Source organism: Athene noctua, chromosome 3, assembly GCF_965140245.1.
Source record: "Athene noctua chromosome 3, bAthNoc1.hap1.1, whole genome shotgun sequence".
NCBI classification, from domain to species: domain Eukaryota; kingdom Metazoa; phylum Chordata; class Aves; order Strigiformes; family Strigidae; genus Athene; species Athene noctua.
The window spans coordinates 14,661,251-14,689,056 of NC_134039.1; the positions used below are offsets into that span (position 1 = coordinate 14,661,251).

Genomic DNA, 27,806 nt, shown 5'->3' on the forward strand with positions numbered 1-27,806 from the left:
ATAATAAAAATATGCTACATAAGATAATTGGTTTTGCATTGTATTGATTTCAGCAGCAGACTTACTATTTAGCAACTTGCAGCTTGAGTAATTGGTTATCTCAGACTGCAGAAGTCTTCATGGGAGAAACCATAAATGAGAGAAGAGGGAACAGCTCTTCCCTCTGACGGGCAGCTGTAGGTAATAAATAGAAACAAGAGTTCAAGTGGGAAGGAGCACTCTGCCTCAGGGCAGCTCTTTCGGCTTAGGACAAGCTTCCCCCTAGCTCAGTTTGCATGTGATCACTTCAGACTGAGTCATGTTTATAAGTAGCCCTTCTCTCACGGGGTAAAGAGCCATTGCTTCTACATGGCAACATTTATCCACCCACCCTTTGACCTACCTTACAGATTATAAAAATGTGAAATAAGAATAGATTTATTACAGAGTATTTTAAATTGTTTTTAGTATTTTAGACATTCTTTTAGTTTCTCTGAAACAACTGACAAAACAGATATAAATTCCTGGGCTGTATTGGCCAACCCAAAATCTTCACATTTTTGCATCCAGAACCAATTGTCAAATTTGCCTGAAGGATCGCAAGGTTCTGTTGCTGGATGGAAGTTGCAAGGTATAGAAATGTTACAGTCTTAGATACAATTACTAATTTCAGGAAGAATTCATCCTGCACATCAAAGTCTGCAGGTTTGCCTTTGCCAGTTCTCCAGGACTGTGTCACAGAAGCATCACAGTTCAGGCTGGGGAGCTCAGTATGTATCTGACTAGCAGAGGGTGGGGAGTCAAAATGCAATCAAGGTTTAGGAGGATGGAAAATCCTAGGTGTGTGGCTTTCTATGAGATACAGGACAAATTGATGTCCATCTACAGGTCATGCATGCATCCAGACAGCAGATTAAGTCCTAACCCTCCAGTACCTTATGCCCCACAAAAAGCATTAATAATGGCAGGGTTGCAGAAATGTTTCTCCACTACAAGACTAGAGTAGAAAGCCTAAAAATTCTCAACTTGAGTCTGAATCCTATGGTTACTGAGGGCACGTGAATCAGTACAGATATCAGCCCATGCCTTATAAATAAGTGATGTTCATGGATCAGGATGGAAGAACCATGAAAGGCAAAAGATACTGTTTAGAAAACGATTATATATTTATCATCAGTATTGGGACCTTGAAACGATAACAAACTGTTCAGCAACTTCAAAAAGGTCTTCTGTACATTTGTGTGTATGTCAGAAAGAGGAGGCTGCTGATTTTCTCAAATGTTCAAATGGGTTTTGGGTAATGGGTGGAGCAGCTACTACCTTCTGCAGTCCTTATTGGAGAATTAGGGTTGCATGAAGCTTTTTAACAAGTTTTTATCTTGAGACCAAGTATAATCTGTGTTGGAATTGCTGCCCTGTGAATTCCAGGCTCAGGGCAAAAGTAGGGTAAAGGTAGATACAAAGTAGAAGCCAAATCTAGAGCAAGGAGACAAAATCTGGTGGAGCTGCAGATGGTTTTATTTTTATTTTTATTAAGAAGGAATACCTGCAAATTTTCTTCTGTGCAGTGAACAATAAATTGTTGAATTTAATAATTTTTCCACAGAAAAGAAACCTGTATTTGAGACATTCAGACTACCAAACAGGAAGAAAAGCATCCTGAAACGTATCTCTTCTAGTTTATGAAAACGAGAATTATATTGCTAGATGATGAAAGAAAACTTTCCAAAACATGGGGATGAGGATGCAACACAGCTACACCTGTGTTTCTGAATTTAAAAGAAAAATTGTCAAAAGATCACTATGCTCCAATTTACAAATCTCTACATGTTATGGTGTGATAATAATTTGGATGTGCTGGTGAGCCCTACATAAACTGAATGTCTTTTTAATTGAAAAACTTTTCAAAACAACAGATTGAAGAATAACGAGATTAAGAAAGCTATTTTAGGTAACTGGTTAGGGATAGAAATGAGGCAGTGAGAGACGTTTTGTGGAAATCCAGACACAGGTGAAAGAAAAAGTGAAGTGGAAGTTGGAGTATCTGAGGAACCGGAGAAGAAACCCAAGGAGAAGAAAGCCACCAGAAAGCAAAAGAGTATGGCAGTGATGAAGGAGTTTCTCCAATCCAGAAATCTCTTGCTTGTTGTTCTCATTCCACTGTTGTTGCTTCCTCTGCCACTCTTATACCCCAGCAGTGTAAGTACATTTTCATTTTCTTTTTATCAAATCCTCTGAGTGCAGTAGGTAGTCATGTTGGATAAGTCTGCAGTGTGCAAAAAGAAAGGCAAAGATCTAAAGAAGCATAGTTCTTAGAAAAATCAAAGACTCAAATTTGAAGGACTGATAATCATCACAGTAAGAACCAGAGCTACCCTGAGTCATGTCACAAGCAGAGCTGAAGAACCATGTCAATCTAATAAAGCACTACTTTAAAGCAGGAATGTTGTATCTCTTCTTTTTCTACAATAATGTGTGTATGGAGTGGGGAACAGAATAAACATATCCATAAAATTTTGAGGGCTCCTTAAAAGGAATACTTTTAGTGTAATTAGTTTTTAGTAATAAGTATGCATGGAGGGACTGTCAATATAGTGTGGGTTTACAGGGTAGCAATTCAAGTGAGTCAGGAACTAGGATTCAGTGACAGACATGTAGCACCATACATGGCATTGACTACTCTGAAGCAGGTGTAGGTACCTCTACTGAAACACTGCAGCTCTGACAGCGGCTAATAAATTATGGCTCAGAGACGTACACAACAGTACAAAGAAGGGAATGGTAGTGAATGCAGCTGCATTCCTGACAGTTTTGGAGCTACTCAATATCCTTGGCCATGTGGTTAGCTTTCCTTTATGCACACCTCTGCAGTTGTAAATTATAGAATAACAATGTTTTCCTACCTTACAGGGATGATGTTTAACTTATCAAAATTTGCAACGCATTAAAAATTCTACAGCTGGTGCTTCCATAGTTCTAGAGATAACCCTGGCCAAATCGTGCAGCATTTTCCATTCCTTCCTCTACCCTGCTAAAGATTAATTCTTCCTTCTAGTACCAGAGGATTTATGAATACTACTACTTTATCAAGTAGAAATGCAAAGGATTAGAAATTAATTGTATAGCTGTTTTCAAAAATAAAACTGTAGTATTTGGTTTGGAAAGAAAAACAAGACTCATAGAAAGGAAATGTTCCTACACCACTGAACTGTATGTTGCACTTTGAATGAGATTTTCTGCTCTGAATTTCAATGTATATCATCTCGGCTGTCCTCTTATAGCAGTTTTCCATCTCTTTGAGAGAGAGGAAATGAATGATAGACAATCATGCATTTCTTCAGAGAACAGCGGGGCTCACCATTTCACAGAGGCTTGTTTTAAAAGAACGTTTAATCTCCCCCAATGTCACTGGAAGGGTGACATAAAGAACAAATACTCCCTGGCATGCCCATATGGCACTGTAACTGCATCATGCTCCATGTCCCTTGAGAATCTCTCCTAGGAAACATTAGATTCATTGCACTAAAATTTGTCATTCATGTTTGCTCCCTACTGGATTCAGAGGCACAGGATGCAGTAAGAAAACTCTTCAATAACCAAGGGAATTGTAATAGCGTCCTATGGGTGTTGAAACAGAAGCTCACTGACAGTATTGTTGCAAGAATTACTATTATACAGTACAAGCTCCTCTGTGCTATTACTATGCACCTCATGGCATTGCTTTACTGCAAAGTGATATGAAAAACCATCAGATGTTTTACATCCATTTTATATATACATGAATGACCACAGATGCTGAAGTATAGCTGTGAATCTGATACAGAGTTGGACAAATGTTTGTAATGATATTAAGAAAACATCTACACCAAATAAACTCAGTTGACAACACACTATTGAAGTGGTTGAGTGTAGTATTTATTTTGTTACAACCCATTGAGTATGATTATTTCTTAAACCTGAAGATTAAATTTGTAGCCTGCTGACTTACTTACATTTTAATTTATCAGAAAATTATATTAGTTTTCTGTCTTTTTTATAGAGATTAGTCTTACCAGTTGGTTTACATTTGCATTTCTACAAGGAATCAGCTTGCAGCTTCTTTGATGATATCATCACAGCTCTGTAAATGTCAAAGGAGTATTACATGTATAGTGGCAAAAGCAATTAAAGGGATCATGAGGACTCAGAACTGTTTGTAGATACAGCTAGTGGGAATAATGTCCACAGTTTATTTTCTATTATTTTGTGACAACATACAGTTGGATAAAAAATAAATGAGAACATTTGCTTGAATTCTTCTTCCCTCTCCAAAGTTTATATATGACCTATGACTTGTAGAGCAAGTTCGGGACATGGATGAGTGCCTTCCAGGTCATGACACATACAGAAAGAAACATTGTGTGCTTTACAATCTGTGGTTTTCATTCTATCCTTATTTCCCTCATTGTTAACAGTGACATGGGATCATTTTTCCATCTTCTTTTTTCATCTTTATCCACCTTTTTTCATAAAGCCACCAGTGATACCACAAAGCATACCACATGAATTTGGTCAGCCGTGGGCAGGATCTCCTATAACTGCTGATCCTGTGGCCACACCGAACCCTATCAAGGACATGTGGATGACTCCTCAAAAGTCAGCAAGGGTTGCTGTACATTGTGAGACCTGTAGCATCAAGTGATGTTGTCACCTTGACATACCAAATCAGCAGAATGAACCCTAAAGCACAGAACACACTCTGAACAGCCACAGGTAGCGTTATTTCATTCACCTTTGTATTTATTTACACAAGCTGAAGGGAGGGAATTATAGTCTGACCTCATCACCTCAAAGATGGTAGTACAGAGGATAGACTACCTCTTCTCTGCGCAGATTACTCATGTGCCTGCATGCAAAATACACAGTGCACATCCTTAAGTGGACAAGTCTCCAACAAAGAATCTTTCCTTCTTTGTAATCACTCTGAGATCCTCAGATGTTTTAGTTACAAAAATTTTATGCATGGCCCTTATTGTGGAAATTTTAGCCATGTCTTCCTTTCAGTTTCTCATTTCTTTTCCCCTAAGGGACTGACTGAAGACAGGTGGTAGTCCCTCCAACCATCACATGTTTTCCTATTCCCTGCTTCAAGCCCTGAAGTGGGTTAAACAGTAATTTTTTTGTCTGTACAACAAGAAGTTGAGAAGGGTGAAATAAGTTAAAATTATACAGCCATTACTTCAGTCTGGTACTTAGTACCTCTGGTGACCATTAAATGTGTAAATTCAGTTTGATTAAATAGAAGAGATTAATATGATTTCTCTTGGAAATGAGATGGTCTAAAGCACTGAGAAAAGAAAGAAAGAAAGTTGCTAGACAAGCTGATTAAGTTTTTAGTGGAGATTATCAAACTTGGCTTTCCTAGTACTTGCTACCCAGTTTTATACCATTTAAAAATGTGCTCTATTTTAGTTTTGTTTGTAAACCAATTACAGCCTAGTGCGTAGGAAACACAAAGACTCAGTGCCTATCCCAGATAGGTTTTGATAGAGATGCAACTTCCCTTTGCCCTATTGCATTTCCACTGTCTACTTTATTGCTACACACAGAGGAGCAATAGAATATAACAATCTATGCTCAAAGAAATTTAAAAAAAAGTATATTTTTGGAGTAAGAAAATAGTTTGGAATAAGGTTAGGATGAAATTAATTTTATTATTTTGTCAAAACATATCTCTTGGATCTTTTATCTGCACTGCTTTAAAATAAAAATCAATACTTTTTCATTAAAAAGCATTATTCTTCTCAGACAACTGCTGGGTGTCAAACAGACCCCATGCAAACATAGTAGGTTTTTAGCAGAAACTAATGAGTTAAAAAATAAAAAAATGTGTCAGTCACTAGGTCACAAAAATAGCCCTTTGCTCTGCTCTCTGTGGAATACTAACCATGAAGTATAATGTAGTTAAAGGCAACTGAGCAGCAATTTGGCTAATGATCATGAGCCAGTCCATCAGCTCCGTGACTCTCATCCTAAAACATTTTGTCTTCCTAGTAGAGAGGGCTAAAAATCTCTAATGCATATTGTCTCACTTTTTAAATTATTTCCATTTTTAAGTCAAAATTATTTGTTTGGTTTTTTACTGAATAATCACTTGAAGTTGTCACAAACTGAACACCAGTCTTTGGAGTTTCAAACAGCATAGCAATTCCATTTTCTGAAATGCATATTTCATAATCCATTAATATTAAAAAACCCCTCTCTGATCTCATCCATTCTAAGCCAACCTTCTCTAGCCTCTCTTACAATTTCTTCTTCGTAGCAATGAAGCTACAACTCCAGTACAATCTTTTATTGTAATATTTTGCTGAAGGACCTGATCACAGAGGACTAGTGAAACCTGTACTGAAGAGCTTAAAACCTAAACCACTCTTCTATAAAATTTAAGGGAGAGAAACAAATATGCACATTTCTGTGTGGTTCAGAGTACTTGTTGATCCATACAGGAACAATCCAGAGCTAAATTTCTCCAATAGCTTTTTTTTTATAGTCTCTAAAGTAATTTGAGTTCATCTGATTCAAGGAAATTATTTTTCCTGGTAGCTTTATTTCAGTTATTTTGGTGGAACTGCTTATCTGAATCAGAACTGTTTAATGTTACACTTTTCTGAAATAGGAGTCAGAGCAAGGTCTGGCAGCCAATTTAAGCCCAAGCTTCTGAGTAAGCTTGGCTGCAATTTTTAAGCAAGTAAAGGAAATTGCACATAGCAATCTATCTTAACTTTTTCGCTGGGCTGTGTTCTGTCTGTTATTACTATAAGCTGTACTAAAAACGAGGAACAGCTGATTGTGGCTTTTTGTTAGAGGTAATGTAGAAAGGACATGTAGAAATGTGAATTTAAATACAGCCTATTGATTCATTCCATTGAAACCACATCCCTGTATAGTCTTACTTTAGACGCTGTTCACAAAACTGATGGTAAAAATAATGAAGTGTAATACACACTCGTGATTACATAAGGATCTGTGGGAATTGCTTGTGTGACTTCTTGAAAGCCACTTAATTTGGGAGTCATCCTGTCAAGAAACAAAAGTAATGAATTTTTATTTTAACACACTCAAATACAATTTGTGAACAGTGACTTTTCTAAACAAAAGCCATTGTGAGCTATGAATCCATATGGCTCAATAAATTCATATGGAACATCCAGTGAATAATGAACAGGTAGATTTATAGATGCTCTAAATATGTGCAGACTGACTAGCTTCCACAGAATTGCCAGTTAGACCCAGTACAGGACCTAGCTTTAAATTTGGGAAAGGGAAGGAAAAACAATTTCCTGAGGGTAATTTCTATAATTATTAGCAGGAAATATCCCCAGGTTTCTAAGCATAACAAACTGACCCTAAGGAGAACTCCACTGAATGCCATAAATAAAGACATACCTATCTAAAAATGGACCAGAAGACTTTGGTGGACTAGCTGTATTTTCTTGTAAAAATATTCGGCAGATAGTACCTTTCTTCATCATATACCAGTTCTCTGTGAATGCTCATCACAGTGTTGTCGTGACTTTCTCTCCCTGAACCTTGGACAGCAGCAAATGTGTTTGATTAACTCTTTTAACCCACTGCCTCTAAGCCTTTTATGTCTGTGGTCTTCTTCCAAGGGTCTGTGGCAGATGTGAACATTCTCATCTGATTCTGAAAACTCTGGGTTCCTGTTCTTGTCCAATATTGGAGAGAAAGGCATGTAGATATACTAGCTCCACAGGACCAATCTGAGGAGTCATGCTTGAACACTTGGTAAATATTAGATTATGGAAATCAAACAAAATTGTAAATACACTTGGAACTGTTATTTTGCTGATAAATATGTTTATCCCAATGTTTTGCCCTAGCCTATGTGCAAAACCTTTCATCTGCATCATCTGCTGGAACTGGCCTTTCAGGTGGTAACCTAGATTTCACACCCAAACAGCTGCATCTTAGGGGTCCTTAAGCAGTCCTTGTTGAGTTTTATAAGTCCAGGCACCTGCAGTCTGATGATTCCTATGAATGTGTTCACAAGGTTTCCAGAGAAGGGGATGGGGCAGTAACACATAACCTCTCTGCTTTCTCCCTGCAGGAAGCCTCATGTGCCTACGTGCTGATCGTGACAGCTGTATACTGGGTTTCTGAAGCGGTACCTCTTGGTGCAGCAGCCTTAGTCCCTGCTTTCCTATACCCACTTTTTGGAGTCATGAAGTCCAGTGAGGTCAGACCAGTGTGCACATTTTTATCATTTAATATTCTTTATCTCAGTGAATTATTTGAATAAAACTAATCTTAGCGGACTAGCAAGACTAAGAGGTATGGGAGGAAGAAGTGTACATCTTGTAATGTGTAACTTGGGCCAACCAGCTCCTTCTTCTACTGAACACAGATATAGGAAAGGCTATATTTGCAAAAAGGGCCGTTCATCTTGTTAGCTACTGCACCACTGATAATGCCCCAAACCTATGCATCAAAGGATCTCATCCTTTCCCTCCTCCAAAACCGTGTAAAAAGCAGTTATGGGATAAACTGTAAAGTTTTCTTCCAATTATATCTATTATAGATGATGTATAAGGGAAGAGGCTACATATTCTAAAACTAGTTACTATTTACTGTGTAAGACTAGAAATTTTGTTATCCAGGTAAATGTCTAGTCCTTTTTCCAAGCTGTAACCTTAGTGTTGCCTTGTAGCCATGAGTTCTAAGGCAAAAGAGTAGCTGTACAAAAAAGTTTCTATGATCAGTTCTGAATTTGCTTACTTGAGGTTTTTTTGAATGTTACATTCTTTCATGATATGTCCAGGATTCATTTTATTTCATCTACAGCTTTTTTTCCCCTGTTTTTTTCCTCTAATTTTTGAGGGTGAGGGGGCATCACACTTGATTTACAAGGACTAGAAATACGATAAGAACACAGAAAAATATATAACAACCATAAAACTGTTGAATTTCTAGCACAATCTAGCACTGGGTATACCCACAAATGGATGGAGCCAAGCATGAACCAAGAGTTTTATGACCTGTTTTAGTCCTCCCAGTGGTATAAGTATGTAATATAATCAGATGCATTTCCATACTGACATAGTTAAATATTTTCAGGATTTTTTTTTTCCTAACATAAAGTAGTTATGCATTTTCATTATGAAATTCTGCAGTATATTGGAGAAGGAAAATCTAAGGGCAGCCTGACAGAAATTCAGTGTAACACCAGATTAAGTGACAGTGAGATTACTGCAGAAAATATATTATTTGCTTTAAGAACAGTAACAAACCCCTGTATTTTAAAATAAACAACTCCGATGATGCTGCAGTATCTCCAGTCTGCTGTTCTGGAATGCTAAAGAAACCCAGGGCTCTCGCCTAGCAATTTAAGCTACAAATAAGTCACAGGGGCTTAAGAACATGAGCCAGTGTGTTGTATATGTGTACATGTGTATTAATAAGAATATTAGTATTCACTTGGTTCTTCAAAATGGCTGTGAAAAGAATAAAGGAAAACAACAGATTCTTTGTGCTGCTGGATTGATGGATTCCTTTCATTCAGTCCAAGATCTTTTTTTTTTTAACAAAGTAGCAGGAAAATAAAGTAAGTTAATGAGAAAGAAACCAGTGGAAGAAAGCCAAAAAAAGTTCTGGCACACAGCTGTGATGGCCAAGTCTATTTAGGTCACCACTGGGATTTGTTAAATACGTATAATTAAATACTTAACTTGCTGCAGCTTTCACAAAATAACATTAGTGTCATTCTTGCACTTTTATGGAGGAGTGTTAGTATAACTGAGGACAACGGAAAAAACACTGCTTGTACTGATTTTAATTGTTTAATTGTTTTAAAATGCTGGCACCTACATTTGGTTAGAGGAATAGTTTTAAACTGAAGAAACAATGTTTTTTTGAAAAATATTCCAGCAACAGCTTGGGAAAAATTTCAGCAGAATTAAATGAAAATTTTAGCTGAACTCTAAGCATCTGTTTGTAACTTTTATTTTCTCCCATTTTGTTTGCTGTCACACAAGAGAGAATGTGTGAATGTTTTGGTTTGCTTCATTTGTTGTTTTTTGCAGTCACTTCACAGAACATTTTCTTGTATCTTAGCAAGCCCCACATTCAGGAATGCTGCTTTATAGGACCATACATGGTCTCTGAATTTTTTCCTGAGCCAGCTGATGATCTTTGCTCATGTCCTTTCATATAAAGTTCTCTTTTTTGAAACTTTGCCCTATTTTCCTGATACAATGGAGATGGCTTTCCATTGTGAAAAGTTCTGGCACAGGGTTCATGGATCGTCACAGCAATATCCCAAACTTTCTTTGTTGCATTCAGAGAGCATGTCCCAAAGCAATTTTTTCTGAAACTGTAGGTTCTAGGGATGCCACATTCTGCCCAACAGTTGTACAAGATGTAAGAAATACAAACGAGATAGACAACTTCTCTAGAATGAAAAAGCAGAATGAAAAAGCACATGAATTAGCTGCCTTCAGTACAGAGGTTTGTCTGTGACTGTCTCAGTCTGGGCCTAGCTGAGTATGATAAACTGCAGGCAGTGAACAGTGAACTCAAAGAAGTAACATTTCTCTTGATCTCCTCAAAGCTGAGAAACCTACTTACAAGTGGGCATAGAGCCTTGTTATTTGTAAACACAACATGAAAGGATTAAAAAGAACATTTTAACTTATGAATTCCTCATTTTCTCCAGCTTCCTGTCAATCTTTCTCTAGGGGAAAAAAATCTACAAGACTATTTTTCCTCTCATTCAGCATGTTCTCTTTGTAGGTTATTTACTGCTTTTTTAACTGACCTGTTTCCCCCATGCCCTTAATACAGGTGGCTGCTGAATATTTCAAGAACACCACTTTGCTCCTCATGGGTGTTATTTGTGTGGCAGCTTCTGTAGAAAAGTGGAATCTCCACAAACGTATCGCTCTGCGCATGGTCATGATGGCTGGGGCAAAGCCAGGCATGTGAGTGAGCCTTTGACTTCAGAGTAATTTGAAGTTGACAGCAGCAGCTTGAAACAGCAAATAACAACTTTGACTTTCCCATCCCTGGGCAAAATCTACCTTGGTTTGGTGCTCTTCTTCCTACCCACCTTTCCTTTCGGAGTTTGAAAGCTTAAAAATTTTCTCATCCTCTTTCTGCTACTTCCCATTCCTTGGCTTGTTGTCCCTTTGCTTTTTTACTCATACTGATTTTAGTCTCTCTGTTCCTTCTTTGCCTGTTGTTTAGTAAACACAAAAGGATGCTTAAATCCTGTATATGCTGAAATCACTGTTTGTCACATCACATGCTGATTTTCACCTGGGGCATCAAACAGCTTCCAATGATATATTGTCAGTGTTTTATCTGTGCCCAGCATGATATTTTGGAACCCACAAAAATAAATAGACCTCATGTTGTTATCAGTTTATTAATGAAAATGTTAGGCAAGGAGACCTTCAATATTTCTGAAAGTGCCTCAAGGAGATTTCCCTGTGTTGTATTCCAGGTTGCTTCTTTGCTTTATGTGTTGCACCACGGTGCTCTCCATGTGGCTTTCCAACACATCCACCACAGCCATGGTGATGCCAATCGTGGAGGCAGTGCTCCAAGAGCTAGTGAATGCCGAGGAGGAGCATGAGGTCATCAGTACTGCAGGCAGCACCATTATTGAAGAAAACGAGCCAATAGGTATTTGTCAATATTGGTCATTCTTTTCTCATTTGTGTAACAGTGACCACACACATTGATACACATTATGCAAATTCTATCAAGGTCAGAGCTGTCTGACTTGTACCGCCAAAGACGTTTGTCCAGACCTTTTCTTTTTGTACTCTGATACTTCTTTCAAAAAATGAAAGAAAGTTTCAAGATGTAATTGGAAAACTGGAGTTGGGAAACTATTTATGTTGAATTAAGCCATGTACTGGAGTTTGTGTGTCATAAACTCTTAGGTCATAGTATTTCATGAGGATGGAAGGAAACCTCTGAGAAGAAAGTCAAAGAAATGTAGAAGAGGCCTGAAAGTGTACTCTGTGACAATCCTATGCTTGTCCATTCTATCCCTGACGTTCCAGGCTGCCCAGGTCAGAGCAGGTGCAACAAAAAAACATTGATAAGAGCTCTAAGGTTCATTTTGTTCATTCCTTCCCAGAAAGAAAGGATTTGGGAAGAAAAAAAATCTTCTTTCAATTCACAGATACCAGACTGAAAATAATATCATCTAACCTTGCCCATACTTAGGTATGATAGTCTTTTAATTGCCAGAGGCACATGATCAGGACAATACAACACAATAAAGTGCTTCATAAAGGTCACAAACTGAGAGGGTTTGGACAAACTTTTGTCTGCAATAGCTTCTCCATGTTCAGTGCTGTGGCCCATGGGCTCAACTCAGTTCTTACCCCAAGGGCTGCTTTCTCTTCCTTTGTTGCAGGTCTCAGCGAAAAGCATGGCCAACCTTCACTGGAGCTTATCTTCATCAATGAGGAGTAAGAATGAACCTTGTACATCACGACTGGAGATTTGAGCCCTACACAGGTTGCAATGAGATGAACCCAGGAATAGAGTCAGGAAGGGCAAGCAGAAGCTTACAAATGAATATTTCAGATGTGACTGACAAGGAAGGCTTATATGAGAAATTGGATTAATGTAATGGTCTGGATCTCACTCAAGCTTCCCAGTAGTCATTTATTTTTTAACACCATGTCCATTTTAGAAAGAAGGAAATTGTTTTTCAGGAATTGAAAGATCTTTTGAAGTCTGTATTTGTGCTGTATAAGAGAGTGCTATCCATAGAGTTTTATTTCTGTTCCCCTGAAGGAACAGTGATGGAGAGGACTCAAGCACAGTATGGACTGCCCACAGGACATATCCAGAAGGAAGACACTTACAGAGGATTCTTGAGGAAAATGTGAATTGTCAAGAGCATTTAAGGTGGGGGGAGAAGGAACCAACAAAAAACACCCCTCCTCCCCAAAAAAACCCTGTAAAATATATATTTTAGTATAGACAAAGTTCTTCAGAAGTTTGAAACGCTAACAGTTTCAACCTGGTTGCTGTTTGGAGTAAAATCTAATAAAGTGAAAAGGGCAAATTAAGGCAAGGACTAATTTGTTTGTCAAATTATCAAATTAACCAGCAGCTCAAGATACACAGGAGAATATACAAAGTAATTTTCCTAAAACTATAGATAAATCCTGAGGAGCATTTTCTTACAACGTGTGAGAATGAATTACAGAGTTTGTTCTTGAGCTCCTTCTATATTGTTCATAACTGTTCAAAATAAAAGCAAAACAAGTTCTTGTTACACCTTTAAAAATTTACTTTGAAATAAGCATTATCTTTCAAAGAGCACATTTTGATGACTTGCAAGATCTAAATAGTTTTCTTATTATTCTGGAGATTAACAGGTTCTCCAATATTTCCTCTGTTATCTCTTTTTATCCCAGCTATATTTTCTGTGCAGTATAGAATCAATTTTTCAATTTGGCATTGTGCCATTAATCCCTTTAATCCCTATGGAAGAATATGTGATATTGCATAACAGAGCTATTATAAAAATTACTGTAAAAAGAGCTTGAAATTTGTTCAGAAAAGTAGCTCATCTTCTGGAATTAAATCTGTTTTCAATGTAAAAGTAAAAGTTCAGTGGATTGTTTGCATGGTCCACGTGCTGCACAGGACAGATTTTAGTGAAGGCTTTAATGTACTACAGGTGGGTGCTCAGAAACAGCATTGGAGAGGTCGGCAGAAGAACTTGAATAGAACAAGACAGTGGTAGAGCTGGATTGCATGGTGATTCATTCCAATGTGAATGGAGTCCATTACTATAATGGGGTATATACTACCTAGAATACATAATTTTTCTTGCATGGAAGGTGGAACCCCATTGCTACACAGCTGGAGATAGAGCTGTGAAACCTAATGACCCTTATGTGTCTGGCTAAGACACAACATAAGAGGCACTAATAAATGGTATTCTTCACCATTTCAGTAGGCACTAGCTCTCCTGCAGATGTTGCCTCTCCTACCCATGATGTGTGCCTTTTGAGGGAGCTGGGTGAACATGCATTTTTAAAGTATATTTTCTTTTGTTTGTTTTTAGTGCTACTACTACTGACTTCAGCTCCCTGATGCATTCAAAGGTATTGTCATAGGTAGTATCTTCTGAGCTACATTGTATTCTAATGCAGGAACCATCAGAGCAGAGTCCACACAGCTGTGCAACAAACTGTTGTTTCCTTTATTTCAAGCAAGTAGTGGTTGTTGGCAGAGTGTCCTGCTTTGCATTTAAACTATCAGCCTGCTTGCACAAAAGAAGTTGGGGAACGTTAGATCCGTAGTGTTTGTTGTATTTATTGCTGGAGACCTTGAGATTCAGTCAGTACACTAACAATTCCATATGGTTTCTAGCAAGTTCAGATAATGTTATTTTATTGTCCAGGTATTGCCTGCTTCTGCAGCTGAGACATCTCAGTTACTAGAAACTAAGCATATAATGAGGTCATAGTCTCTAGCAAACGACCTGTTCGATTCGCCTACATGGCAGAGGGAGAAGACCTAAACTTATTATAAACTCACTTTTAAGATCACTTTAAAATAAAACCAGAGTTTTATAAAAAAAAAATCTCCTTTTTTTTTCAGTGTAAAGTTTACAGCTGAAATTTTAGTGTGGGTTTGTTGTTTTTTGTTTTTTGTTTTTTTTTCAAAGTCCACTATCCATGACCTTTAGAAACCATCATAAATTCTAATCTAAGTGCCCCTAGGAATGGAAGAAATACTAATCCGAAGGCATTTTACTCCCTACAGAGTATGAATGGTGTGCACATGATAGCCAACCCTATTGGAACAATGAATTCTAAGAGCAATGGGCAGCACCTACCTCAGGTAAGGAGATCTTAGACCTGGGGCGTGAGGGAAAAGACAGACATGAACTTCATCTGCTCCCAACTGTTTCATATTTGTTCCTTGTAAGCTGTGTTACATGGAATCATTTTCCATCATCTTACAGCAGTCATGGCTGGGCCCTTTGCTAGTTCTTGCTCCCGTTTAAATACCCCCAGCAAAGGTATGTTCAGAAGCCTCTCCCCCAGTGGCTAATACAATTCATTTAGCTTTACATTCAGTAATGTGATCACAATCTTCCCTTCTTATCTGGCTATTCTACCCACTTTATTTCTGCAAAGCCTCCTTGGAAAGCAGCCCAACTCAAAAATAACAGTCCCTGTCACACAAAATCCTGTTCAGAACTAAACCAGCAGCACGCATGGACCATTGAACTGTTCAGCCAGTTTGTTAGGTAGTCTTAGTATCCATCTCCTTTTTGTCTTGACAAATATCCACCCTCAAAATCCTCCATTACATCAGTCCATTCCAGTATTTCTACTTCTTGTGAGTGGATCCAAAAAGTGATTTTTGTTTAGACTATAATTATGTAGCATCTTAATTGATGTCCTGGAAGATTAGGCTAAAATCAGCACACAAATTTGCACTCACAGTTCAAAAGAATCTGAATATATGTTTCCAAAATAGGCTAATGCACTGTTCCTGATATTTAATTTCCTCTTATACCCATTTCCCATACACATACCGTGGTTATTTTGTAACTAGTATACTCACTTCAACTTTTAACCTACACAGATTGCAGACAGGGTACCCACACAATGATGATGAACCTATGGCATGACTAATTTTACTACATAAACGCAAATTAATAAATTAACAAATCCATTTGAACCACTTGCTGCCTTTTTCTTGATCCTAAATGACAGCCTTGGATTGCATGTGAAGTCCTTTGAAGTTCTGTACCTTTTTTTCCAGTACAAGAACTTTATTAACCAACACGGAGACTTTCCTGGCACTGCTAAGAAAACTTCTTTTGGAGCAGTATTTTCCTGCGTCTTTTTTCTTCTATATTCTTATTGTCCAGCCTTTTTCATGCCGTTTCTGAGACCTTTAGCACTCCATTCCTAATTAGAGGCTCTGAGTCCAACATGACGACTCATAAACCTCAAGGATTATGGATTTCTACTGCTGCAGTGCTGGCATCCCTCCCCTGAAGCCCACGAAGGCTTTGGTATCCTGCTGAGATTCCAGTCAGAACTGGAGCTGGCCCAAACCACAGCCAGAAGTCTGATTACTGTTTGTCCTACATTTCTGCCACAGGCCAGGCAATTTCAGGCCCCTGGACAGGTTTCTAGTTCTGATCACAGTTAATCCCTGAAGAAAAAAACTGTCCCCTCTTACACAAACCTGTTGTTTCTCTGGGACCAGTATCACCTTGGCATTAGAGCAAGTTGGGCTGCTGTTCTGATCACTTGCTTTCTCTGGTGAATGTATCCCCTTACAGGCTCAGATACTGGTCCTGCCTCCTAAGCCCTCAGAACTGGGCCTGAACACTAAGTACCGGTATCAAACCCGACATGACCACATGGTCTGTAAATGCCTCTCACTGAGTATCTCCTACGCAGCAACAATTGGAGGACTGACAACCATCATAGGGACCTCCACTAGCCTCATATTCTTAGAGCACTTTAACAAGTAAGTGATATTGTGGTTGTGTGAGAATGGTGTTTGGGGTCGTTACCACCTCTGTGGCTTTCCCCATGGGTTATTTACTGCCTCAAGGAAACTTTTGTAAGACAGTCTCTCTGAAGGCAATTTTGTTTCCTACTCTAATGTTATTACTAATGGTTAATGATTGAAAGGGGGAGCTTAAATTAATACATATCTATGTCTTTCTCCATGCAAAATAAAAATTCCTCAGCATGTGGTAGCATTTAATTTTTTTCAGCAACTTCTTTTGATTTTACAAACAAATTATCATGAAGGGAGCAGGAACTCTGGAAAAGTAAACACTAAAGCCATGAAGATATAGTAAAGAAGATAAAGAGAAATGCCCACAAAAGAAGAAATGTCATAAAATCAGCTTCAAATTGTTCTATGGGTTCTTAGAAAGCAGGTTCTTATTCTTATGGTGAACCTAAAGGCATCATTAGTGTTACTTGGGCTGCTCAACATGTAGTGCAAAAATAAATAAACTTAGAAGTGTGGCCTTACACCTTTGCTTCGGAGAAGATGGGAGGCAGCTCTCTGATCAGCTATTTCCTTTATCATATATGCCCAGGGCTCTGAAAGACATGAATGTTACCTCTGTCAGAAGACCGGTGGTACTTCTCATCATGAACAGATATGCGTCCAAACTCAAACCGGATTCTGATCATTTACCTCTGCCCCTGCTGCCATGGTATCCTTCGTTTCTCCCTCTAAAATGATGGTAGCAAAGAAAACTAATTTCAGAAGCCATCTTTAACATGGGGGTTTGGATTTTACAGAATTTCTAAAGATCTTGCTGTTATGACAATTCCCTCAAATGTGTGTATCAGACATCTTTGTCAGTGGACAGGAGACTATAGTTATTTGTGTGGTCCACAATAAGACATACAAAGAGATTCTGTGTGAAATCATTCTAAAGTCTGCTGACACTAAAAAGAGCTTTAACGAAAACCACAGGTAAAGTCAGAATTTCACTCCTGCTAACTCTAAGGGTTTTTGAAGCTCACTAGACAATCCAGACCATCTGGTCTTAAAGGTGTGAAATGCTATATTGCTCTACTCTTGGTGAGGCACAGTCAATGACCGACTTTATTTGGCAATTGGTTTCACTATGCACATGTAACACAGCTGTTGCAAATACATACTGATGCAATTTTTCTATCATGTCATGACAAATATATATACATATATGTGTGTATGCATCTGTGCATACTGGAGGTGCCTGTGCTTTTACCATTCTAACTTCTTCTGCTTCCTTTTTTTAACTTTACAGTCACTACCCAAATGCTGAAGTTGTGAATTTTGGAACTTGGTTTTTGTTCAGTTTTCCCATCTCCCTCATCATGTTGGTCCTGACTTGGTTCTGGATGCATTGGCTGTTCTTGGGTTGCAAGTGAGTGCAGGTTGTTCAAGATGCGTGGATTACAAAAGCAGATCATCTGTGGCTCATCTAGAACCTGTCTCATAAAGATGTTTCCAGTTGGAAATTACAAAAACTAAGGCACAACTTCCTTCTTCTTGCCAGAACAATTACCAGAAGAAATCTTATTGCTTAGCTGTGCTTCATAGACAGCAGTGTACAGTATAATTTCTTGAGAGTGTAGTGCCTAAGTATTGCTGATGGAAATCCTCACTATGCATTCAACTGAGTTTTTGACTCTCATGACCATGAGGATCTCACTGTGGACCAAAAATCTTGTTAAAAGTCCTTTTGGAAAAGTACAGTTTAAAAGATGAATAGAAAAATAACTGCAAGGGAACTTACTTTTCAGATCTGCCCCCAGTTCAGTAAAATTAATGGAAGGCCAGTTAAAATTAAATAGACTCCATATATATTTCTCTTTAAAGTGGAAAGGACTCACAGCCTAAGAGACAAATACCTTTTGATACCAGTAAGTCCCTTAGCCCCAAAATAAGAACAAGGTTCAGTCTCCTAGTTAATTTGCACCATGTATTCTCTTTGCAGAGGTACTCAGCAAAGTTAATGAAAATTGACTAAATGTGTGCATTTAGAGTGGATTAGTTAATCTGCATTAAATTGTGGTGCAGACATATTTACTCAGGATTAAAGTGACCTTAATTTCATTTAGTTTACTCTTAAAAGTAAGCTGAACTGACATCACTAATTTACTTCACCTAAGACAATGAATAAAATGATAATGACTTCTGTTTGCTGCTGACCTTGACTAGATTTGAAGAGGTAATTTAGAGGTGAAGAGCTCCATGTCCTTCTTTCAGTCAGTCTCTTGAACCTTGTAGTTCCAAATGAAAAGGCTAAAATAATTTTTTTTTTTTTTTTTTTTTTTTAAATCTTGAGAGGAAACAGGCCCTAACATGACCCTCAATTACTTTATTTTTTTAAACAAAATAAATATAATTGAAATTCCACATTGCATCCAAGACCTCATGCTGATTAATATTGTTCTAAATAATACCAGAGACTGAAGTATTATTGACTTTTTGAGAAGTACTGGTTGATTCCAAGCCTCCTTAATCTCTGACTCCTGTTCACGGCAGTTCATTAAAGAATATATTATGTTAGAAGCTTGGTTACGATAGTCTGTCTTCACATCCTCCTAAGCCTAGAAACACTTATAAAATGTTGAAAGAGCTGCCTAATGCCTGTGAATAAATGTGCACAGAATTCCCGTAATATTCATGCTTTTCCCTAGGAAGCCCAGTGTCACCAGTCTAGTCTATTTGGCTCAGCTGGAACATGTCAGACTTGGTTTTTAGGCTACAGACTAGGTCAAAGAGAAAGGATAATGCAATCACAAAATGATTTTTGCGAGCAAAGCAGAGCTGAAGGTAGAATTGTTACTATAGAACTGGGCATTATAAACCATATAGCTGGTCTCTTCCAGCAGCTGCATTACTGCTGGTGGATTTTACTGGAGTCTAACAGAAAGGTTTGCAAGGAAATTTAAATGCCCTTAAGTGCAGGGCAGTGCTCAGTGTGCTAAAACCAACTGTCACATAGATGGCTATTTACAAGTGAAATGGAAAGCCTGTTTAAGACTTTTTGTTAACCAGACAGGGCCTGCCTGCATCCTGACCTATGCAAATTCCTTTGAGAATCTGGCCTTAACCAGATACATGGAGGGAGATCGTAGCCCGTGGTTTGGCCATTGCTATGGCATGGATCTCTAGTGAGGTACGAAATGAGATATTAAGATATAACAGAAGCAGCTATAAAACCAGGCCATTGTGCTCCCATGGTACTTCAGTCACTGAAGTCCCTGCTGCTACAGCCTATTTTAGACTAGTTTAGCTGCAGAGGTTTCTCAACCCACTGCACACCTCTGTGTGACAGAGGGTACAGCTGGAGCAGAGGTTTGTGGCTCAAAGCACAGCAAAGCGGTGCTGCTCAAAAGAATAAAACAAAAAGGATAAAGTGAGCCTGCAAGTATCTTAACTTTAATTAGGAATGTGCAGGCTTTGTTATGAAGGCAATCTGAATAAACTATGCGCTTCACCTAATCCTCACACAAAGGTATAACAGATTTAAATACATTCAGCTATGAAATGTGCTTGTGCTCGTATGCTCCTGGCAGAAGTGCAGGTATTTTTCACCATGACAAAACACTAGGCTGATTGCCTTGGCCTCTGTGACAGAGGCAATTTGGTGCTACACTGATTGTGCCTGGTTTATAAACAATATTAGTAGAAGCAGACAGCTCATGAAAGCTATTTGGACCTTCAGCACATTCCCCTATTACTTACTGTGAATCCTGAATATTCATGTCAAATCTGGGCTCAAAAGTCAGACCAGGCCCCATATGTGTTGGAAACGCCTGATCCAACTGGAAAGCATTACAGTTCCCCCACTAAAAAATCTTTTGATAGCTGTCCTCTGTCATGGTCTTTCCATGTGATGAAGAAATTAGCCACAGCCTTTAGAGGTTTCTGGCACCAGAAAAATCTGGCCACCAGCAGCTGTTTGAGGAAGCCTGCACAAATGGAGACCAGTCACATCTCAAAATGGCTCAGTGATACCAGTCAGTATTAGTCAGAGCACCCTGAGGACCTTCCTACTATGTTTAGGATTGATTCTCAGAAGATCTGGAAACTAGACTATGCAAAAAGCACATGCAGTAATTTCCCTTTCCATTGCCATCAGGCCTTGCCCCAGCCACATCTTTGCTCAAGAGCCCTTGGAAACTGAATTCTCGGTTTGCTTCATTGCTGTTATTTTTTTATTACTTTTTTTTTTTTTTTCACTTGATGCCCTTGTCTGATTTTACTGTGCTATCTACCTCAGTTTTAAAGAGACCTGTTCTGTGAGCAAGAAGAAGAAGACCAAACGGGAAGAAATGTCAGAGAGAAGAATTCAAGAAGAATATAAGAAACTGGGAAATGTTAGGTAAAACAGACCTGCCTTCCTCAGAAATTTACCTCTCTAGGCAGGACCATCCTCTCATATTATCCTCCACGTTGCCTTTGGCTCATGTAGATTATTCTTAAACTGTCAGCTCTTTATTCTCTTTTCCAGGATAGGAGTAGAACTAAATGCAAAAATTAACTAAAATCTAAGACTTTGTTACAAGCATGCATTTATTTACTCATTTATTTATTTCTAAAGAAAAAGTAAATAAAAGGAAACATTCAGGTTTATACCAGGATCCAAAGATTATCTGAGTCAAGGTTTGTCTCTATCTCTGAACAAACCGAATCATTAAAGCACCCCTCTTCCCAGTTCAGGCACTCACTGTTAGCAAGTGCTTCGCAGCAATCTCCCATGCCGTGAGATGTCCAACCCTCCCAGTTGCCCACAATCTTTATTCATGGTGGCAAGGAATGTGTCTTGAAAAGATTATTTTGCAAGATTTTCATTTTTCAAAAGGGATGATACCTCATAAAATCCATTCTTCCCAAAACATTTGTGGTGTTCAGCTGAAATGTTGACAGATCAACTTGCTGAATACGATCAACAATGAATCCAGACCATTGTTCAGACTGTGCCTAAATATGAAACCATACATAATTTAAATCTATCCCAAATTAAAATTCAGTATCCTCAAGTCACCTTGTATTTATACCATGTGTTTAAAATATCTGTGCTAATTTACATTTTCATTTGCTCTTACGCTTTCTAAACTTTAAAATACACAATAGAAAGTGTTTACAGTGAAATATTAACATGAGCTTTACCTTGTTAACACATTTAATCAGATAATAATGCAAATACAAAACAAGCATTTACAAATATTTTCCTTCAGGTCTTACTCATGAATTATTGAACTGCAAATACAGACGGATATTTTTAGTCTATTTTCAACTGGATTTAGATGGTTCCCAGCTGAGAGCCAAATGTAGAATTCCTTAATACAAACTAATCTTCCTTTCTATTTTCCCTATGGTTTTTATTCTTTTTTTGGAACCAATTTCTCCTTTCTTACTTCTTCTGGAACTTACTCTGCAGTTTTCAAACAGACCTTTAATTTAATTCCTAGATTTTATTTTTGCCTTTATTTCTAGCTATCCTGAGATGGTGACTGGATTTTTCTTCATTCTAATGACCTTGCTTTGGTTTACTCGTGAACCTGGCTTTGTACCCGGATGGTCATCTTTTTTTGAGAAGTAAGTGAAATTCCCTAAACATCTTCACAAGAATATGGCCTTGCTTCTTCTGGTTTTCTGCAATAACTTTTAGCCTTAAAAACACCATCAGCCACTTTTAACAAGGAGGTAAAAAATAAAAAGATTTAAAGGTAAAAAAAGATTTTTGATTTTTAACCTACATCTGTTTAATTTGTATTCTTTCTCAGTAAGCAGTGACTTGAGAAAGTAAAGTAAACATATTTCAAATGTAAAAACTAGGAGGGTCAGATTCTGAAGTTAAAACATTTTACTGCATTCATAGAGAAGCTGTCACTGGAATAGATTGCAACTGTAATTCAAAATTTTTTTGTTCATTATTTTTTGAAAAGAATAATTTTTGACAAAACCTGTATTTTTTGGAAGATAAATTTTATCAAGAAAATGTGCAACTAAATATTACACAGAATGGTGACTGAAGCAAATAATTTTTTTTTAATGTTGAAAGAAATTATATTAAAAATAACTATAACACACAATGTATACCAAAGAATAAGTGATTTGAAATTTTGTTTACATTTCTACTGAATAAAATTATTTTAATTTTTCATCCTAATTTTGTCAGAAAAACAATTTCTAATATTGGGATTTCCTGAGGAACTCTGAAGTTTGGCACTCCTCAAAATACTTTTTCAGAATGAGTTTTAAACATTTAATTTAAAATCAATCTACAGTCCATTTTCAAAGGATCACTTGGGTTTGGCTTTTTCCCCAGAATGTGTTTACTGTTTCCTGCTTCTAGCAAACACACTACTTCTCTGTACCTCAGTGTTAATACATTTGTAAACCAAAAGGGATTTCTTTTTTTCACTGGAATGTTAAAAATTGTTGAGCAGTGACTGAAGTTGGCTACAGGAGTCAGTCTAACAAATGGGAATAAAATCCAATTTGTATCCTTAATATGCAGACATATTTTTCTAGTGGGCTGCTAGTAAAATGTGGAAATACAACTTCACCTGCAAAAATTTGTTTGGAGCCATGTACCTTGTTTGGAAATGTTTCATTGTTTTTGTTAACCCCATTGTTTCTTTTGTAGGAAAGGTTACCGGACTGATGCCACTGTCTCTCTATTTCTTGGTTTTCTCCTTTTCCTGATTCCAGCAAAAAAGCCATGTTTTGGAAAACAGGAAAAAGGTGAGGGAGATGCAGCAAGCAAGCTATCTGGCATGTTTTCCAGCGCCTATTTCTATTCTCTGTAAAATGTTAAAACAAGAGATTTTTACTGTGAAAGGTCAGGGTTCAGTTTCTCCTCTGATACCAGCCCTTCCTACAACAAACCCCCTTTCTTGTTCACATAAAGGAAAAGAAATGACAATTTTCTATAACTGCTCAACCAGCAGATGACAAATAGATCTTGTACCTGAGGCCACCATCTCTTCTCTGTTAACAGTTATCAAAATTTAGGACTGAGTTTTAGGAAAGGTTCAGATGGAGTTCCTTGCAGAGAACTATAAGGCAGATGTTTGTAAATTCGGCTGAAGATAGGCTCTAGTAAATAATTTGGTCATCACTTATACAGCAGAAATAATTGATAATATCATAAACATAAAGGAGGTCAGTAAATGTCAGACAAAGTTCCAATTTTGAGCAATGCTTCTCTCACAGTCGTCTTGATAATAACAATGATTGTTATTTCACATTCATGTTTGGGTAACACTCGGTGGTATTGATCAGTATGTTGTGCCAGACTTTCAGCAGGCCTGTATGAAAACAGAATTGCCTGCATAGTCTTATGTAGAGATTACAAATGTATATTGATGTGGGGTTTTTTTTATACTGACATATATTATGCAGCATTTAGTAAAAATGACACGCTGCAACTCCTACTTGAAGAAAACACTCAGAAGTCTAAAAAAATAATGTCCTCACATAAAACCTATGGACATAAATGCACTTTATCAAGCTTCATGGCCTACTGGACAGAGAAAATGCCCTTCATGGAGAAAATAATCCAACTGTAACTCCATTTTTGTACTCTACAGATAATTTGCACATGTGTATGCACAACACAGTATACACAACAGAGCGCACAGTCCCTCAAAAAGTGATCGAATGAAACACAGAGGTTTATAACTATTCACATCAACAGAGCAGCCAAGAGGAAGTCAGGATATTTGGAATTAATATGCTGCATTTTCTGAGGCTGAGCTAACCAGAGAAATATGCTTCGCACTTCTTCTTCACCTCTCTCACAGATAAGATAGTTCTCAACATAACTCCCATTGACATTACATTATTCCTACCTGTGTGAAAAATGTGAAGATCTTTGCAAAAAGGTCAATGTAATACTGGTCACACACTTGTTTTATTTTGATATAGGAGATGGTGAAAAGTCAACAGACAATAACACAGTGGATCCCATCATTACCTGGAAGGACTTTCAGAAGACTATGCCCTGGGAGATTGTAGTGTTGGTTGGAGGAGGTTATGCCTTAGCAGCTGGATGCAAGGTACTGGTTTAGATTTTTATCCTCTTTCCTAAAAAAATTATAAACCTGTACTTTTGTGCCTTTGTATGCTCCCTAGTTTGGATTTACAATGTGGATACTTTCAAGTTTGTATATAACCTAGTCCCTACTCTCTTCACTCAATAGACAGTGATCTAGCTAACAAAAAGATGGTTAGGACTTAAGTCAATTGTGCAATTTCAGATGCTTTAGAATATGTACATATTCCTGCAAGACTGGCAGATGTGGCATGAGATCTGAGGGAGACCTCACACCTTCTCAACTAGCAGCTACCCAGACAGAGGGGGAACATCTCAGCTGCCACTGGATGCTCCTCTTTGGGCAACTGAGTCAAGCTCCTAGCCCTGACTGGACAAATCACACTCCAGGCTCTGTTGACTGTATCTAAACTCAGTGTAATTCATGAGTACACATTCTGGTCTCCTATAGACTCCTACATGTAGACAATTAAATCTGTGTATTTTAATCTCAAAATGAATTCTACCCAGCCTGTGCAAACCTTCATCACCAATTTGCAATACTCCACATGCTGAAGAAAGTGGGAAGATCAGACTTGGTGCCTTTTTAATGTTATCAACTGCCAAATGTATCTCTTTGCTACTTCGGACAACTATTTATTAGGCACTGCAGTGAAATCCAGTTTACTGAACAAAAGCAAATGCAAGAAAACATTGACCTAAACTTTGTTTATTTACTGGTGGGATCCTCTGATGCAAACTGCCCCAAAGAGAAGAATCTGTTTTACAAACACACTGAGTATTTACTAATTCTTATGGTTCTGTCCTTTCCCCAGACCTCTGGCCTCTCTACATGGATTGGACGACAAATGCTCTCCCTGAGCAGCCTTCCCTACTGGGCTGTAACTCTGCTGGCCTGCATTTTGGTGTCTCTGGTAACAGAGTTTGTTAGTAATCCAGCAACCATAACCATCTTTCTGCCTATTTTATGCAGCATGGTGAGTAAAAACAACGACATTTTTACTCTGTTGTTTCCTGACATGTTTATGAGAATGTTTCAGGATGTCAGGGTATTGGCACTCTGCATGAAAGCCAGACTCAGTTTCCAAGTTACTGTTCTGCAGTCTTGGGCTTTGGAAAAACAATAAACTTGGGCAGCCAAAAGCATATTTTAGCACCAAGAAATTTATTCACTACCTCTCAGACAAATCCCTCCAGATTTAAATGTGTTCAAGGGGGTGATCTGGTAAGAGTACTATCATCCAGCATGGAAAGCAGAGATGTTTGTAAGGGACAGAAAAGAATCTGGAGACCTGTGACAAAGGCAGAGGAAAGAGATACAAATTTCATCCTATATTGGAAGACCAGTTATAGAAAATTGTAATTTCTTTTCTTTTCCTTTATGTGAAACTTTTCTTACCAAGAATGCAGGTCATTAATTGCGTTTCCCTATTACAAAAATTTTATGGGATTGTCCCAAAGTACATTATGTGAACAGCTCTGAGGTAATAGGAAGATACAGTCAGATGAAAATAAGTAATTATGTTTGTATGGCTTATGAGTTCAGATTTATTTCTCCTCCATGAAGAAAGAGACTCTCCTAAAGAGAAATTTAGAGCAGTAATCTACCTTTAGGAGTCTGAACTGACATTTTAAGACAGTGTATCTTTTTTGACTGTAAAAGTAACCTGGAAACATTTCCCTCTACAAAATGAAGTTAGCCTTGTGAACACCCTCCTCCCCTTCCCCTCTGACATAAAACTAGGCCATAGCAATATAAACAAAAATACAGAATTTCACCACCAGTGAAAGGTGCAGTGAAGGCTGCAGTGGAAGGACTATTCTTTAGTCCACTGTAACAAATATTCCATCATTACTGCCTTCTCACCATGTGAGTTTGGACTATGAACAACTAGTATTCTTAACCATTCAGGATGACTTTACATAATGGTCTCAGTATCTTCAGCAACAGAAAGAAGTTATTTGTGTCAATCAGTTGTGACTTCTCTTGATGAAGACTAAAGTGGCAGTCAGGGTTAAGATCCAGAAGACACAACACAGAATGACATGGAGAACAAGTGGAAGAAAGAGAAAAGGCAGCATAATAGTAGCAATCTCCACCCTCCCTCGGTGTGAAATGTCTCAAGAAATCCCTGGAGCAGCTACAAACTATAGCACTACTCTAAAAAAAAAAACCAAACCACCAAACCACCAAATAAACCTTCCACACTTAAGTTTAGAAAGTAGGGCAGTGACATTCACAGAATCTGATCTTCACATAAAGCGGAGAGGGTCCTTTCATCCTAATTGTGAGCAGTGGCTTTTATCGGTTAAGTGAAACACTCTCTCCCTCTCTCCTTCCAGTCAGAAACCCTGCTTATCAACCCTTTATACACTCTGATTCCTGTCACCATGTGTATCTCATTTGCGGTCATGCTGCCAGTGGGTAATCCTCCAAATGCCATTGTCTTCAGTTATGGGCACTGCCAGATTAAAGATATGGTAAGTCTTAAGATCGGGTGTATCTTCCCATGCTTCCCAACCAGAACACCTTGTCCCCACATAAAGCAGGCAATAATAATAATGATGATATTGGTGCTAATATAAAGTCATATTGATCTGCATTGTTGTTATGCAACCAAGCTGTCAGGTTAAGAACATCCACACATCTGCTGTAGGATATGCACATTTCTCATCTTTATTTTTTATGAATGTAATGGTCTAAAGAGGTACCAGAGAACAGGAGTACACAGTCCTTTGGACTGACCTGTTAAGACAAGCACCGGAGAGCATCAGAAATTAGATTTATCACATAGTTCCACAGTAAGTCACGTAGTTATCACCCTGCTATGTGTAGTATAACTCCCCATTCTGATTATCTGATTGAGTTTGTGACAAACTGAGCAGTTTTCCAATGAGCTGCATCAACTTCTGACTAACTCCTGAATACTCCCACAACATACACTCTGATACGTAACACTCACTGTGCTTTTTTTGACTGTAAAAATCACAGTGTACATAAAACTATACATACATATATACACCCTACTGCCTTCTCTCTTCTATGTTAACTAGTTTTGATCAAGTTGTCATTGATCATGTTCTGATGCTTTTGTAGGTGAAAGCTGGCCTGGGTGTAAATCTGATTGGCCTGGCAGTTGTCATGGTGGCAATCAACACTTGGGGCATTAGACTCTTCCAGTTGAATACTTTTCCAGTATGGGCAGCGGTCAGCAACATCACTAGCCAAACATAA

The 27,806-nt window shown here is 38.0% G+C and overlaps 1 protein-coding gene across 1 annotated transcript; it reads left to right on the forward strand.

Annotated features, from left to right (window-relative positions):
* Positions 1–1,872: 1,872 nt before the first annotated feature.
* SLC13A4 (solute carrier family 13 member 4) lies at positions 1,873–27,806 on the forward strand. The gene is made up of 16 exons (XM_074902037.1): positions 1,873–2,178; positions 8,087–8,215; positions 10,819–10,955; positions 11,480–11,661; positions 12,407–12,461; positions 14,078–14,117; positions 14,782–14,859; positions 16,322–16,512; positions 17,801–17,920; positions 20,789–20,890; positions 22,006–22,107; positions 23,162–23,259; positions 24,445–24,575; positions 25,387–25,548; positions 26,915–27,052; positions 27,669–27,806. Exons 1-16 carry the CDS (start codon positions 2,080–2,082, stop codon positions 27,804–27,806), a joined length of 1,902 nt encoding a protein of 633 aa, XP_074758138.1. The 5' UTR covers positions 1,873–2,079.

What these genes read in the sequence shown, in the direction of transcription:
- SLC13A4 (XM_074902037.1), top strand. Translation starts at nt 2,080, where the DNA reads ATGGCAGTGATGAAGGAGTTTCTCCAATCCAGAAATCTCTTGCTTGTT. An exon ending in GCTCCCTGATGCATTCAAAG is followed by an intron (nt 14,118 to 14,781) that starts GTATTGTCATAG and finishes TACTCCCTACAG; the next exon opens with AGTATGAATGGTGTGCACAT. An exon ending in AAGAAACTGGGAAATGTTAG is followed by an intron (nt 20,891 to 22,005) that starts GTAAAACAGACC and finishes CTTTATTTCTAG; the next exon opens with CTATCCTGAGATGGTGACTG.